General features: G+C 46.5%; 1 protein-coding gene across 2 annotated transcripts in view; it reads left to right on the forward strand.

The window, feature by feature from the left end:
* LOC8041674 (histone acetyltransferase KAT7) overlaps window positions 1–13,524 on the forward strand; it is a 48,215-nt gene that overhangs the window by 31,422 nt on the left and 3,269 nt on the right. For both annotated transcript variants that reach the window (XM_029976628.3, XM_029976629.4), the window contains 2 exons: window positions 10,173–10,266; window positions 12,119–12,265. In XM_029976628.3, the coding sequence (XP_029832488.2) occupies window positions 10,173–10,266; window positions 12,119–12,265 (241 nt within the window). The remainder of the gene's footprint in view (window positions 1–10,172; window positions 10,267–12,118; window positions 12,266–13,524) is intronic.

The following is a 13,524-nucleotide window of genomic DNA, read 5'->3' on the forward strand; positions in this document are numbered from 1 at the left end:
CACTACACATGTAAATATCGAAACTTGTTTTTTTTTTCCAGTGATATGCTTGCACTTCGTCAGGAAGCACGATGGTCCAGTTTTCAGCAAAGTCAAAATGAAAGACAATGCTCTCGCGTTGCATGCACTGTTTTTCATCGTAGATCGCTTTACCTTGCGTTTGCCGGATATGGTTGTGAAGTACCCAACTTCCAACCGTCACTTGGATGACTTTTAGGAAAGTCTCAGGTTCCAAAGTTTTTTTCACAAGGTTGCCGGACTCCCATGTTGCAAGCACAATCTCTTCATCCTCCGGGATATCAAGTTCCTGGAGTGTAAGAAACTGGCCTTTTGGGCAGTGATCACAGTCTCCTTGAAGGCACAGTTCTGTTGCTGGGTCGCACAGAAATGCCGAGTTCATTTCACCAGTGTTGAATGTTGAGCCTGTAACGTTCTCTAGAGCGGCAATACAAAGATAATAATTGGCGCAGCGCACACAAACGCACACTTCCTGGTGTGGAATACATTGGACCCATCTAGGGCGCAACGAATAAAATTTCGTTAGCCCAACGCCGGAATCGGGATGCTTGTCTTTGTATATACGGAAGGCCTCTCGTATTGAGCGTGTCATGAAGCGCTTTGGCACGAACGTTTTCTCTCCGTTGAGCATGACAGAGATGACGTCCTTCTGGTTGGGACTTTGGCGCGAACATTGTAGCTTGTCTTTCGTGAAGTACTCTAGGGCAGCAGACAGGTTCTCAGGGCTCACCTTGCACCTCGTGTAAGGATCCGGCTCATACCACACGCCATGCTTTTCCTTGAGTTTTCGGGATTTACTGATGAGGTACATTGAGGCCTGTGGAATCATCTTTTGAACCTCATTCTTCGTCAGTGTTGACGGCAGGAGTGTAAGCAGTTGACAACGTTCCCGGAGAGAGGTGACGGTTTCAAAGGCCTGTCGAAAGTTGTCCACCCACTCAGTGCATGTGGAGCATGTTGGTTCGGACGACCCCGATGGTGCGTCCCTGTCGTACGCAATACGTAGCCTTGAGCGTATGTTCTTGACAGCAACCTGCTCCAGTTCTGTCTGCTTTCTCTTGACATAGGCAGGCCTGTCCCGACTTCTTACGACGCTTGGTTGTCTCAGCGGCGACACATCTGTAGGTAGTATGCTGCGATTTAGATCTTCAATTGCTTCTTCAGCTGGCACAAATATGTCAGGGCACTGCTCTGAGCTTCGCATCGAGATCTCCTTAGTGAGGTGCATGAAGCAATGGTAGCACAGGTAGTCCGTCGCACTCACTTTGGTGGAACAGTCAGGCGGAAGAATTTGCTTCAACGAGTTTAGGTCCAACTCGCCAACACTTCGAAAATTCCGCTGCTTTGGTATAGTCTTTTTGTGTTTGCAAAAGTAATCTGCACAAAACACTCGTTCGGAGCTCCAGGACGTCTTCATAATGTATACATAAATAATAGAAATTAAACCCCAACTGATGGCATATAATTGCCAAGTGAAAGAACTACTGGGTGCACAAGTGACAAGTCCGAGGCTGAGGAGCTCACTCACTGCAAGCGTACATTTGAAAAGAGAGGTCACAACTGAGGCTGTCGGCAAAGCTTGATCCACGTCAAAGGAAGAAAGAGGGAAAGTCTCCAGACAAAAAATTGTGGTCAGCGGCCTTCGAAAAAGACTTTCCGGAATCGCACTGTCGTCCCTCCACGCGCTGATATGAAAGCACCCGAGCTTCTACCACGTGGTTCATGACACAGCCTGAGCCATGTCGGCGACCGGTTCGCGAGGGGTTGGCGGTGGGGTTACGTTGATGGTCACTCGGATTAGCCTTTGCTGTACTGAGCTACCGCCTGCAGTGCCTTATCGCCGGCTGGTGTCAACAACGAGAACACACACACCCTGTCTACACCAAAACTACAAGCGTTCACCGCACACGCGTCGCCGCCGCTTGCTTTTGTGAAATTGCTTTCTTTTGCCGCGGAGAACCGCCTTATCTTAACTACGCGCCTGAAATCCTTCCAGGGGGGCGTACACAATATCAAGCGTTTCGAGAAATGCCCGTGGAGTAGAACTATGGGAAAATTCGGAGCCCGCGATGTCGATATCGTCGCCGTTGTGTTAGTACGCCGTCGCGTACTGCAGTCCCCCGTTAAAGGACAACTCCGGCCAAAACTCAAAATGAATTAAATTACTGGTATCGCTTTAGTGACACAAAATACGACCCCAGCCAAAATTTCACGTCCGTGGGACGCCGCATTCTCAACTAATACCCATAAAAAAAATGCGACCCGCCGCGTGCCGCTGCTCCTTAGCGGGCGGCCAGCGGGTTGCCGATCGCTAAAGCAACATTGGGCCGTGATGTCAACATCGTTCTCTTTTTTTCCTCCGTTCCGGACGGGCGCACGGCGCAGCCGTCGCGCACGCTTGTTTGTGCCGCTACCACCGCTACTTCGGCTTGTGATTGCGTGTTTAGCCGTTGCTTTTACCTGTAGCCCGTGTAGCTTCGGTATAGCCTTTTGTTTATTTGCTTGTGAGGACTCCTAGACTCGTTTTAGCGAGCAACTCGGTGCGCCCAAGACTGCCCAGCTGTTCCTCGAAAGATGCCAAGTACAACTTAAAGCGCTGTGGGCTGCTCAAACAACCCGCTGCGCAACCCGGGGGTGCTTTTTCACAAGTTTCCAACGGATCGGAAATTGGAGAAGGTGTGGGTGAACGCTGTTCGACGAGTGGACTTTGGAAAGCCTTGGACGCCGACCCCCAGATCGATGCTCTGCTCCGATCATTTTTCGCCGGAGAGTTACGAACGAAACCCACAGGTGTTGGTTGCTTGTGGCTTGTCAGCGAAGGGGTCGAGGCTTAAAAAGGATGCCGTGCCGTCGCTCTTTGCCCATCGTACATGTACAGAAAAGGTAAACATCATAAAAGTATCTTGATCAATAAATAAAAGTCATTGTCAAGTGCAGTGTTGAAGATTGAGCATTCACGCTCCATTGAATGTCTGTTGAATGGGGAATGGTGGGCATCTAGAGTATAACCACTAACTAGCTCCAAACACTGAAGTTTGTTATGAAAAGGAAAACAGCTTTGCGTCCCTGCTTGTTTACTACGCAATCTCGTGCGTAGTATTCAGGTCCGTAACGACTACTAGCGAACAGCCGGCTCGTGAAGCTCATGCGATATAAACATTCGCCTCCCAATCGTTCGAACCCGTTACGCAGCAGTATTAATTAACATTGCGCTTGTGGATACCACAAGGGACTTTAAAGAAATCGCGAAAGTTCGGATTTGTAAGTTACAACTCTCTAATTTACCCGAGTTAGGCTGGAGGTAAATATAATATTTAAAAATGCAAAAAAACAACAAAAACACTTGCCTTAGTCAAAAGTTACGAAGGAAAACTTAAAATCCTATGTATTCCAATAAAAAAAAATGTGGGTGGGGGTCGGAATGCGGAAGGGAAAGAAAGTGTTCTCACCTTGCTAACGTTCTCTGTTTTCCTTTATCACCCACAAAAACTTTTGCTAGCCTTGAGAAGAAAATGACTGCCCAAAAAACTTTTATTTTTTAGTGCGGCAAGCTTTTTTTTTTTTTTTTTTTATTATTTGTACAAGGATTCACTACCTGGACGAACTTATGTGATGAATTAGTGTCGTAGCTTACAAATTCGGCTTTTACGCGCCTGAGGAAAACATAACGAAAAAACAGACGTCTACAGCTTAGCACACGTCTGTTCGGGCGTCGCGGCCCGCGCCGGAGAGCCTCAAAGCTTCGTGTCTGGGACTGACCCGCAGCGCGAAAGCGAGAGGGCCCCCAGTACTGTACGTCACTGGCAGCGCGGCGTAGAGCAACGCCGCTCCATCCACGGAGCCCCGATGACAATTTAGGCCTAGCGACGAGTGCGGGAGACCGCACGCACGCCGCCAGCTGCCGAGTACGGCACCGAACGAGTTCATTCGTTTTCCAGTCGCCGAGTACGGCACGGCATAGCGCACACGCGGCGGCGGCCGCCGAGTACGCCACCGAACGAGTTGACGGGTTGACGGGTTTTCCAGTCGCTAGCTTTTGGGTATACGCACTAACTCTTGCTACATATGCTGGATAACTACCACGTATACAGAATTAAAACAAAATCAGCTTACCTTCTATCTTTAGACGGCTAGCGCAACAGAAGTAGGCGCCGCTTGGACTGCGTACTCCCTGAACGAGAACGATCTTGGCGGCACGTCCACATAGCGGCTGATTTCCAGTGTTGCCGGAACCTCGAGCGGCTAGTTTCGGTTTTGTCGGCCGCGCCCCAAACAAAACTTTGAGACGTCGATATCTTTAAAACTACGCACAATAACGAGAAAAAAATTACACCTTGCAATTCAGGGGCGCTAACTGCACTAAAAACAGCCATAATCCCAAAATCGAAAGTATGGACCGGAGTTGCCCTTTAAAGGGACACTGACACCCCCCAATATTTATTTTTAATTTTTTGCCAGGCGCTTCATTATGGTGTCGGAGGACTACCCAATTAATATTTTGCAACAGAGTACCGTATTTTTTTAATAAAGCCAAAAGACGCAACTGCTCGAAACCGAAACCGAAACCTGACGGAGGTCGGAGAAGTGGAGAGAAGAGAGTGGAGTGGCGGAAGTCACGTGGCTGCACCCGACCGTGTGTTTTTTTTTTCTTTTTTTTTTTCTCCTTCCCGGTAGCAGACGACATGCGGCGTATGGGAACTGCTCGCCGTGGGATTCTTTTGCAATTATGTTTGTTCCGCTCGTTGTTCTGTACTCCAAGATGAGTTGTTTTGTACATTGAGGAGTTGGAGATGAGTAGTGAGTGCCCGTGGTGAATTTTGATCGGCTCCGAAAAGAATACACCCAAGATGTTGCGTGAAGAGCTGGCTCACATGTCCCGCGTCCGAAACAGAAGTGGCATTGTGCGACAGAGTTTCCGAAAGATCAACGGGATCGGGACCAATGGCTGGCTGCAATTCCTGTAGACCATTTACGGGCACCTCGGGAAGCGGACGGTACCTGATTTATATGCTCCTTGCATTTTGTGGAAAGTGATTACATTGAGTTCGCAGGTGTCAAAAAGGAAATCCCATACCATTTAATTCAGCGACGTGTCGTCCACAAAATTTGTTTCTTATTTTTTGTTTTTGTTTCTTCAGTAATAATTGTAAAAAAAAAAAAAAAAAAAAAAAAAGAAATGTAGACATCAAAAGTATTTAGAGAAAAAAAAAAAAAAAAAAAAGGGTTTCACGAGGGATCGAACCAGGCTCTACCGCGTGTGAAGGGGACGTCTTTCCCACTGAGCTACTGGGGCATATCGAAATAGGGTATCTCTTTCCTTAGTAATAATTTAGCCGATAAACTGTAAGTTGAAAAGTTTGCTGCCGATTTTCCTCTAGCAAAAGCGCTCCCGGGTCGAAGTCGGGATGCACCACGCATTCGCGACATTCTCACCTAGTAAAGAAATCGTACGCGTGCATATTCCACTCGAAGTAGACACGTCGCGCTTGACGTTTGCGCGAGCGATGTCTTCAGCCACGAGAAGGGAGCGACGGCTCGGCGACGTCTTCGTGCAAATCGGCTTGGTGGTCGGGCGTGTCGTACGGGATGAATACCAATTCTTTTGACCAGTCCCAAATTTCTCTTTTAAAGGCAGACAAAATTCGCCGGTACCGCGAACGACAGTTCTGAAATAGAGGTCCCACGCCCGTCGTCCGCTGCCATCGCCGTCCCTGCGAGTCCCACGATACGCGAAACGACGCACGCACAGAATGCTTCCGGTTGTCTGTGGAACTTTTTTTTCAATCAACGTATTTGCAGCTTTTTAGAAGCCACAAAAAATGGGTTTTATATTTTTTTATATTTTTAATATTGAGTGTGTGCCTTCAGTGACCTACGACTTTGATTAAATTTGGTGGTCGCATCGATACCTTAGAAAACGGCCCGTGACCGCGGAAAAGAGAGTGAGCGAGACTCGAACCGGCCAGTTCTTGATCGGCAGTTTTCGGGCGGAAAGAAACCGAATTTCGAGCCGCAAATTCTGTTCTGGGTAGTTGAGCTCTCATATGTCACGTACAACTAAAAACCTCGGCGAGCATAAATACCCTGTCAGTGTCCCTTTAAGGGAGGGGGGGGGGGGGGCGGGCGGTCTTACTACGATAACATGGCGACAGCGTTTACACTCTATGTTTTTACGCGAGGCTCGAGTATTTGGGGATAATGCTGCCGGTTGGTGTGCCCCTTTGTGCCTGATATTATCGCCCGTGACGCCAGCGAGTGAGATGGCGACAGGCATGACTGCTCAGTAAACAGGCGTCGGCGGCCATGTTTTGCTGGTTGAAGCGAACCCCCTTGTCCTTGACAGCGAGCGGGGAAATGCGAAAAAAAGATTGTATCGGCCGTTTTTCCAGAACTAGCGACGAGTGTCGTCTGCGGTTTCCGGCAACTATTTTGCCATAATCGTGAGCTTAGCGAGGAAATGATATTTGCTAGCCACAGAACACTACCACGCAGAAAGGGAATGCTTGAACATGTTTTTGTTCTGGATATATATCAGGGATATATATGAGAGAGAGAGAGAGAGAGAGAGAGATGAAGGTAGAGCGGAAGAGGGAATAGCATATAGTGTCGCAGGAGAATAAAGTAAACAAAGTTCCTAGTGGCCGATGGCTGCATGATCTTTTCTCGGATCACTAGTCCGTAATATGATACCTCTTTGTACACAGTAGTTTCTCCTTAATTTAAGTGTGTGAACGATTTCTGTAGTTATCATTGGCCTCATCTGAATAAAAATATATAAAAGATGTGTGTTGGTTTCATGAAACTGGAACTCAGAGTCAGTTCTTGTATAAAACACTGCTAAGTGTAAGCTTTGAAAAAGGACCCTACTTTGGGGAGTTGTATCTTCTTTCTCAATAAAATGATGCAACATGTTTTTAATGGAAATGAATGCCGAAATAGAGTATAACAGGTTACCTAAATTTAAAAAAAATCGAGGGTGGTGTTTTTTTTTTATTTGCATCGGAATTTTCCTTTGTTTGATTTTTTTTCCATGTTTGACTAAATATATCCTAACTATTGTATCACACAGATACCTTAGTTATTTTTTAAATATGAGGTATATATTAGTAGAATAATATCTGCAAATTATATCATAATGATTAAATTATTTCATGAGATACAGACCTCCAAAGTTTGCCATTTGTCGTTCGAGCAGGCATGTTTGTCAATTTTTAGAAAAATAAATAAATTTTAAATAAATATGATTACTTTATATTACAAGCAAGCTATACCCATAGTTTGCGCCTAAAACGTATTAGAGTTCTCCTAATGTTATCGCTTTAGTTATTCACCCTCAAACGGGCCCCCTCCATCAGTGCGCGTTAATGCAACTGTCCACCACCTCATGCCTTACGATTTTTCCTGTCCCCAAGTATTTTTTCTAGTCAAAACTAAGTTTGGATTCGTTCATACCAGACACTAGACAATAACATATAAAAACATCAGTTGATTTGAAAATGTCGACTAGCCATCCTTTGGTCGATCTTATCTGAAATCACCCTACATATTTTTCGTGCACTCCCACTCGAGACACGGTCGGAACCCAAAACCAAAACTTTGGCTTCTGTGGATAACGTTAACTCATGTTGCGAATGACACGGCATACCCGCCCAGTAGAGAGTCGCATGATACAAACAGTCACGTGATTAATTGGACCAACAGGCACAGTGCGAGTGTTAACTGCATTGCACCAGGCTGCTCATCCAACTGCGACTGCACCACCAAAACCTGCGCCTGGGCCGTTTGCAGACGGACAGAGTTTTTAATCAAAGTATGTTTGGGACAGAGGTGACATATACTACGTCGGGATTAATGGGATAAAGCTAGAGCAGATATCCAGTGTGGCGGGCCCACGACAGTGCACCCGGCACGTGGGAGCATGTGCTTCCTGTAAAGTACCATGGATCGTGGCACAATCTCGGGTCTTTTTGTTTTTTGTTTGTTTATTCATACTGCTAACCTCTTTCGAGGTCGTAGCAGGAGTGGAAAACACATAGACACAAATATTTCATGGTGCACTCATTTACACAAAACGTCGCAAAAGTCGGAATAGGTGGCTGCATTAACGACATTGGGTGGCAGGTTGTTCCAGTCAGTTACTGTTCTAGGAAAGAAGAAATATTTAAATGAATCATTTTTATAATTAATATGGTTTAAGTGTCTTCTGATGTGAATATCTGGATACTCTGGGGCAAAAAAATGCATTGTATTGATTTTTGTCTATTCCCAGCTCATTGCTAACAATTAAATAAAGCAATTTCAGACGATTTTGTTTCCTTCTTTCCTGTAATGTTTGGAGTCCTGCTCTAGAACACAAGTCTGTGGGGGACACATAAGAAGAATACTCATTTTCTGTAATTTTTTATTGGAATGTATTTCTTCCATGAATCAATACTCGTTTTCACCTCAAGAATTGTAGTAAAAAAAAGTCCGGCTCCTCGCAGAGCATTACTAATTTCCACCTTAAAGGGTAACTGCAAAGAAAAAAAAGTGTTTTTTTAAACAGCCTATATGGGACAAGCATGTCACAAAACAAATCTTCCGCGAAAAAACAAATTTTTTCGAGCAATATTTACGCCGCAGGACGTAATTTACTCGGAGTCACAACTTTTCCCCATTTGAAACTCCCGCTCTTTGGACGCGCGCAGAGTGGCTGCTATACGTCACTCCGTGACGTAAATCAGCTACTCCGTGACGTATAATACCAACTTTGGGCGCGCGATTTAGAACGCACGAAATAGCTGCAAATTAAAATGAGTCTCGCGCAATAAATATTGCTGTAAAAAATTTTGTTTTTGGCAGAAAATTTGTTTTGTGACATGCTTGTTTAAATTAGGCTGTTTAAAAATACACTTTTCTTTCTTTGCAGTTACCCTTTAACATGGAGAATTAAGATGTATGTGGGTGCATTGCAGACTAGATATGTGTTATCTTATCAAGATGTACACGTTCCAAACACCAAAAGTATCTCTTCTTCCTCTGACAACCAAATCTTGTAAGAACTACTTCGTGCCGCGTATGAACATTGTGCAAAACTTCCTCTTTTCTTGAGGTGAAAACGAACATAGGTAGTAATTTCCTTGTATCAAGTTATTTATTTATTTATTTATTTATTTTACACCTTAAAGGCCCAAAGGCATAACATAAGACAGCAATACAAAAACAAACGAGACAAATACAAAACTTTATGCCAAATTGCTACGCAATTGTGTTGCATACAAGAAACCTTCTGGCATCACAAATGTTAAGAGATGCTCAGAGTTGCCAGATGTCTACATTCACGGTGCTCTTCATCAAACGGTTTAGCACGTACCATGTGTACATTTGATAGTTGATCTTAGAATGAAGCGATATTGGATATTGGATGGGAAGGGATGATAAACATGGCAATCTTCCAGAGCCTTCTATACTCTCGAGCTCCTACCGCTCTGGTCACATGATCTCCCCATTAACCAATCAGGGTCGACGACCTCACTCCTCCTCTCCCACCCGTCGACCATTCGGTGTCGAGCCTCGTGGCCACGCTTTTATCTGGGCTTCACGAAATGCCGAACAGCTAGCCAAAGAATGCTTCAGGTTAAGAACATAGGCCAAGTAAAATGCGATAAAAGAAATGTAAAATCATGTTGTTATCTGCCTTTTGGCAGAACAGAACGGGATCACCGATTTCTTTAAATTCGTTATGCTTGAGCCACACTTGTAATTATTTACGACAAAATGAGCCATCCTATTTTGTGTGCATTCTAACTGATGAAAAATTGTGGAACTTTATTTGTCTTTTGGTTAAAGACTTGGGTGGAATTCTATATTTTAATACAGCGGTTCTCAAACGGGTCCGGACCCCCAGGGGTAATCGAGAGCATTCATGACCTCCGCATAAAGTAAAAAAAACTACTCTGAAAAAAAAAAAGCCCTCCTATGCCATTGCACAATACTTCTGGTGCAGAATACATTGGCCTCCAAGTAGGTCAGGGGTCCCGTGACAACCAAAAATTTGAGACCCGCTGTTTTAAAACTAAGTTACTTGTAGACTGTAGCATAAATCAGGCAGGGTTGCCTTTTGAGCCTGTTTAGCGAGCTAGTTCCCCAAGGTCGGTTTTTCTTTGTCCCCACAGGAGAAGAACTCCTTCCTCAACTACAACGTCTCGTGCATTTTGACGCTGCCGCCGTACCAGCGCCAGGGCTTTGGGAGGATGCTGATCGATTTCAGTAAGCTCTGCTCCCCAGACTTTTTCTTCTACACGCTTTATGAAGGCTGCCATTGATGCGATTCGACCAGAGAAATTGTAGCGGGTCTGAATTTCTTGCTTGAATTTTTGTATATTTTTTACAGTGGAGCTGTTAAGGGCTAGGTTCCCCAGGATTGTGTCCGGTATGTCGACACAAACCTACCTGGACAGCTACCGCCATCTATAAGCGACGGTGGCAAGCACACAACCAGTATGGTTTCCGCCGTCGCTCGTAAATGGCGCCAACCTTTCCAGCTATCATAAAAGAAGTGATAGTTGGGCGCGTTGGTGGGAATTCATTGTAGGAAACAGCGCGAAAAACAGACGATGACGAAGAGGAAGCACAGGTAACGAGCGCAGCGCTCGTCGCGTTTGTTTCTTCGTCCTCGTCTGTTTTGCGCGCTGTTTTCTGCGCTCCTACGCTTTTATCAGTTTCAATTTGGACTCATGATGGGTCGGCCGCGCGCCCTTTTGGGGAAAGGAGACGGGCTGCGGAAGGATTGGCGACGTACGCAGCAGTGCGAATGGGTCCACAACCACCGCAAAGCCGCTGTCGCCTCGACTTCCACTGCATCCAGCGCTTCACATTCCCTTGCCAAAGAGCACATTGCTCGCCTGGGAAGCCGCCGCCGAGAATAGAACCAGCGATGTAAAGGGCGCCGGCGGGCCAAAGCCACGGATGACAATCGTGCCACGGATGTGAAGAACAAGCGCGAGGCCCGGCGACAACTGCACTCCACGCCGGCTGAACAGTTCTCGGGTACTACGGCGAGGTTCCGGAGGGAGTTCGTGGAGAACCCGTTAGGTGTCACGTGCGCCGTGTGCGACTGACTCTGGTTCGCCGGAGACGTATCCATGATCGGCGGCACGTCGGACGAGAAGAAGCGGGAATCGGGCGCATGCACGTTGCGGCAGTGTATCGAGTACAGCTCCACTGGTCTTCCTTCTTCACGAGAGTGGAAAGGCTGAACGTTTTTTTGTTTAGTTATGCCTTTGTGTAGTCCATGAGTGAAGTTTAAGTTTAAACTAAAAGAGCTTTAGCATTGGACGAAAAAGCTTCCGAATAAACATAACAAGTTCTACTGATTTTTTTAAGAAGTCATCTGTCGCAAACAAAATTTTTGTGAAGACCTAATTTTTGCATACTTTGCCTTTTGGGAAAGAATTGTGACAACTTGTTTGTTAGTGCAAATAAATAAACACATGTTGATGAATACCATAGCATCTTACTCCCAATCACGAAATTGTGTGCCTGTGAAATGTCTCCTATTTTGCGAAGTTCTCGAAATATCCTGAACCGCTCGTTAAATGTGCGATGCGCTCAAACTCTTTGTGATGCAGTAAGCACTAATTAGTGGTTCCACGGGAGTGGGAAAGCAAAAAGAATCACACCTGCACACGGGCAGTTCTTTCTACTGCCACTAACTAAGGTTAACCGATACTATGGTGCCTGAAATGCGTCTGCAAATTTTGTGTTTAGCAATCCATTCTGCCCATGCGTTGAAAGTGGTCCCGAATTGGCAGCGACCGACCCCACAAAGGTCGGAGTGTCACGCCGTCGGACATTGCGATCGTGGCGGTGGGGCGTAGAAGTTCTGGACAAAAAGCACGAGAGAATATGAGTGTTGTCACGGTGTCCCGACTTTTGGCGGCCGAAGCTGCCGGAGAGGGACCCGCGACAGAACGGGGTGGAAATGGAGGGAGCAGTTTTTTGGATGCCGTAAAGACGCCAGTCGGAAACGCGCCGTAGGCTCCGTAGCGTCGATGGGTCGGGGCACGGGAGGGGCGGGCAGGCCGAGCCCTTTCGGAAGAGCGCCCTCTGGCGGTTGCAGGCTACCTGCTGAGCAAGGTGGAGAACAAGGTGGGGTCTCCCGAAAAGCCGCTGTCGGACCTGGGACTCATCTCGTACCGGAGCTACTGGAAGAGTGTCGTCCTGGACTACCTGAGGCGTTTTGAGGGCAAGGAGCTCTCCATCAAAGGTTAACACCCACCCTTCTGAAAAACCCCACCGTGGGCCGTTAGAGTGACGTGAGCCAAAGAGTTGGCTTACGGATTCAGTTTTGTATTCTTGCGAATGTATCTATGGTTAGTTATTCGAGGGAAGCGACCAAGTTACATCGCATCAACTTTTAGAACGTCCCACACAGTCAAGGTTGCGCCGCGATTGCCACCCAACTGGTCAGATTGCCAATCTAGAATAGATATTGGCGCGGTTCCGCTTTTATTTGACACTTTGCTCGCAGCAGCTGTTTCGGGCAGTGACGACACGCGGTGCCAATGTGGAAACCCTCCGTGATTGTGATTATGTGTCTAATTTCAAGAAGTAACCTGTAAGACTGAGTTACTTCAAGTCACTCCAGAACTGTAACCACTGAGTTAGAGTTAGAGTTGCTGAAATTTTATTGTAACCTAGAAAGTATTTCTAGTTGCTGAAACTATAACCACTTAGAGCCGTTTAAATATCCTTACCGTAAAGTTCCGAGGGAACGCCCGCCCCCGAGAGATCGCCCATCCCGTTTTTCTGGCTAAATATCTGCAACACAAAAGTTCCGTAACATCGCCCTCCCCCCGATTCCCGTCGGACGTCACGCAATGTCCGACGGGAATCGCATCAATCGCGCAATTAGCTGTACCGGCACGTCTGACAAGCGAGCTTATTGCGTGTTCCCACGTTTTTGTCTGCAATCTACGCACGTGATATCGCCTCCTGTAACACGTGGGTTGTTCCCACGTGTATATGTTGCACTGTGAAATGCGAACCTACTGCGTCCTCAATCTGTGGTATCCGTTCCCGTGACATAGCTTTTAGCAGATTTCCGCGTTTTTGTCTGCAACCTGTGTGCGCGATCTCGATTTCACGCGAGTTGGTCCCGCGTGTATATTGCATTGTAAAATATGATTCTGCTGGGTTCGCGATCTGCTGTATTTGTTCCCGTAACATACGAGTTTGTAGCGGATTCCTGCCTTTTTGTCCGCGATCTGCGCACGCAATATCGGTTCCCGTGAGAGACAAGTTTGTGGCGGGTTTTTGCGTGTTTATTGCATCATAAAACTTGCATCTGCTGCGTCCACGATTTGGGGTATCCATTCCCATGAGATGCGAGTTCTCGGCAGATTTCTGCGGGTCCTTAGCACCGTGAAACACAAATCTGCTGCGTTCGCAACCTGCGGTATCCTTTCCCATGACACAAGAGTTCGTAGCGAATTCCCGCATGTTTATCGCAGAATGACACGTGAA

The sequence above is a fragment of the Ixodes scapularis genome, unplaced genomic scaffold (assembly GCF_016920785.2).
Source record: "Ixodes scapularis isolate PalLabHiFi unplaced genomic scaffold, ASM1692078v2 PGA_scaffold0__279_contigs__length_252992795, whole genome shotgun sequence".
NCBI lineage: Eukaryota > Metazoa > Arthropoda > Arachnida > Ixodida > Ixodidae > Ixodes > Ixodes scapularis.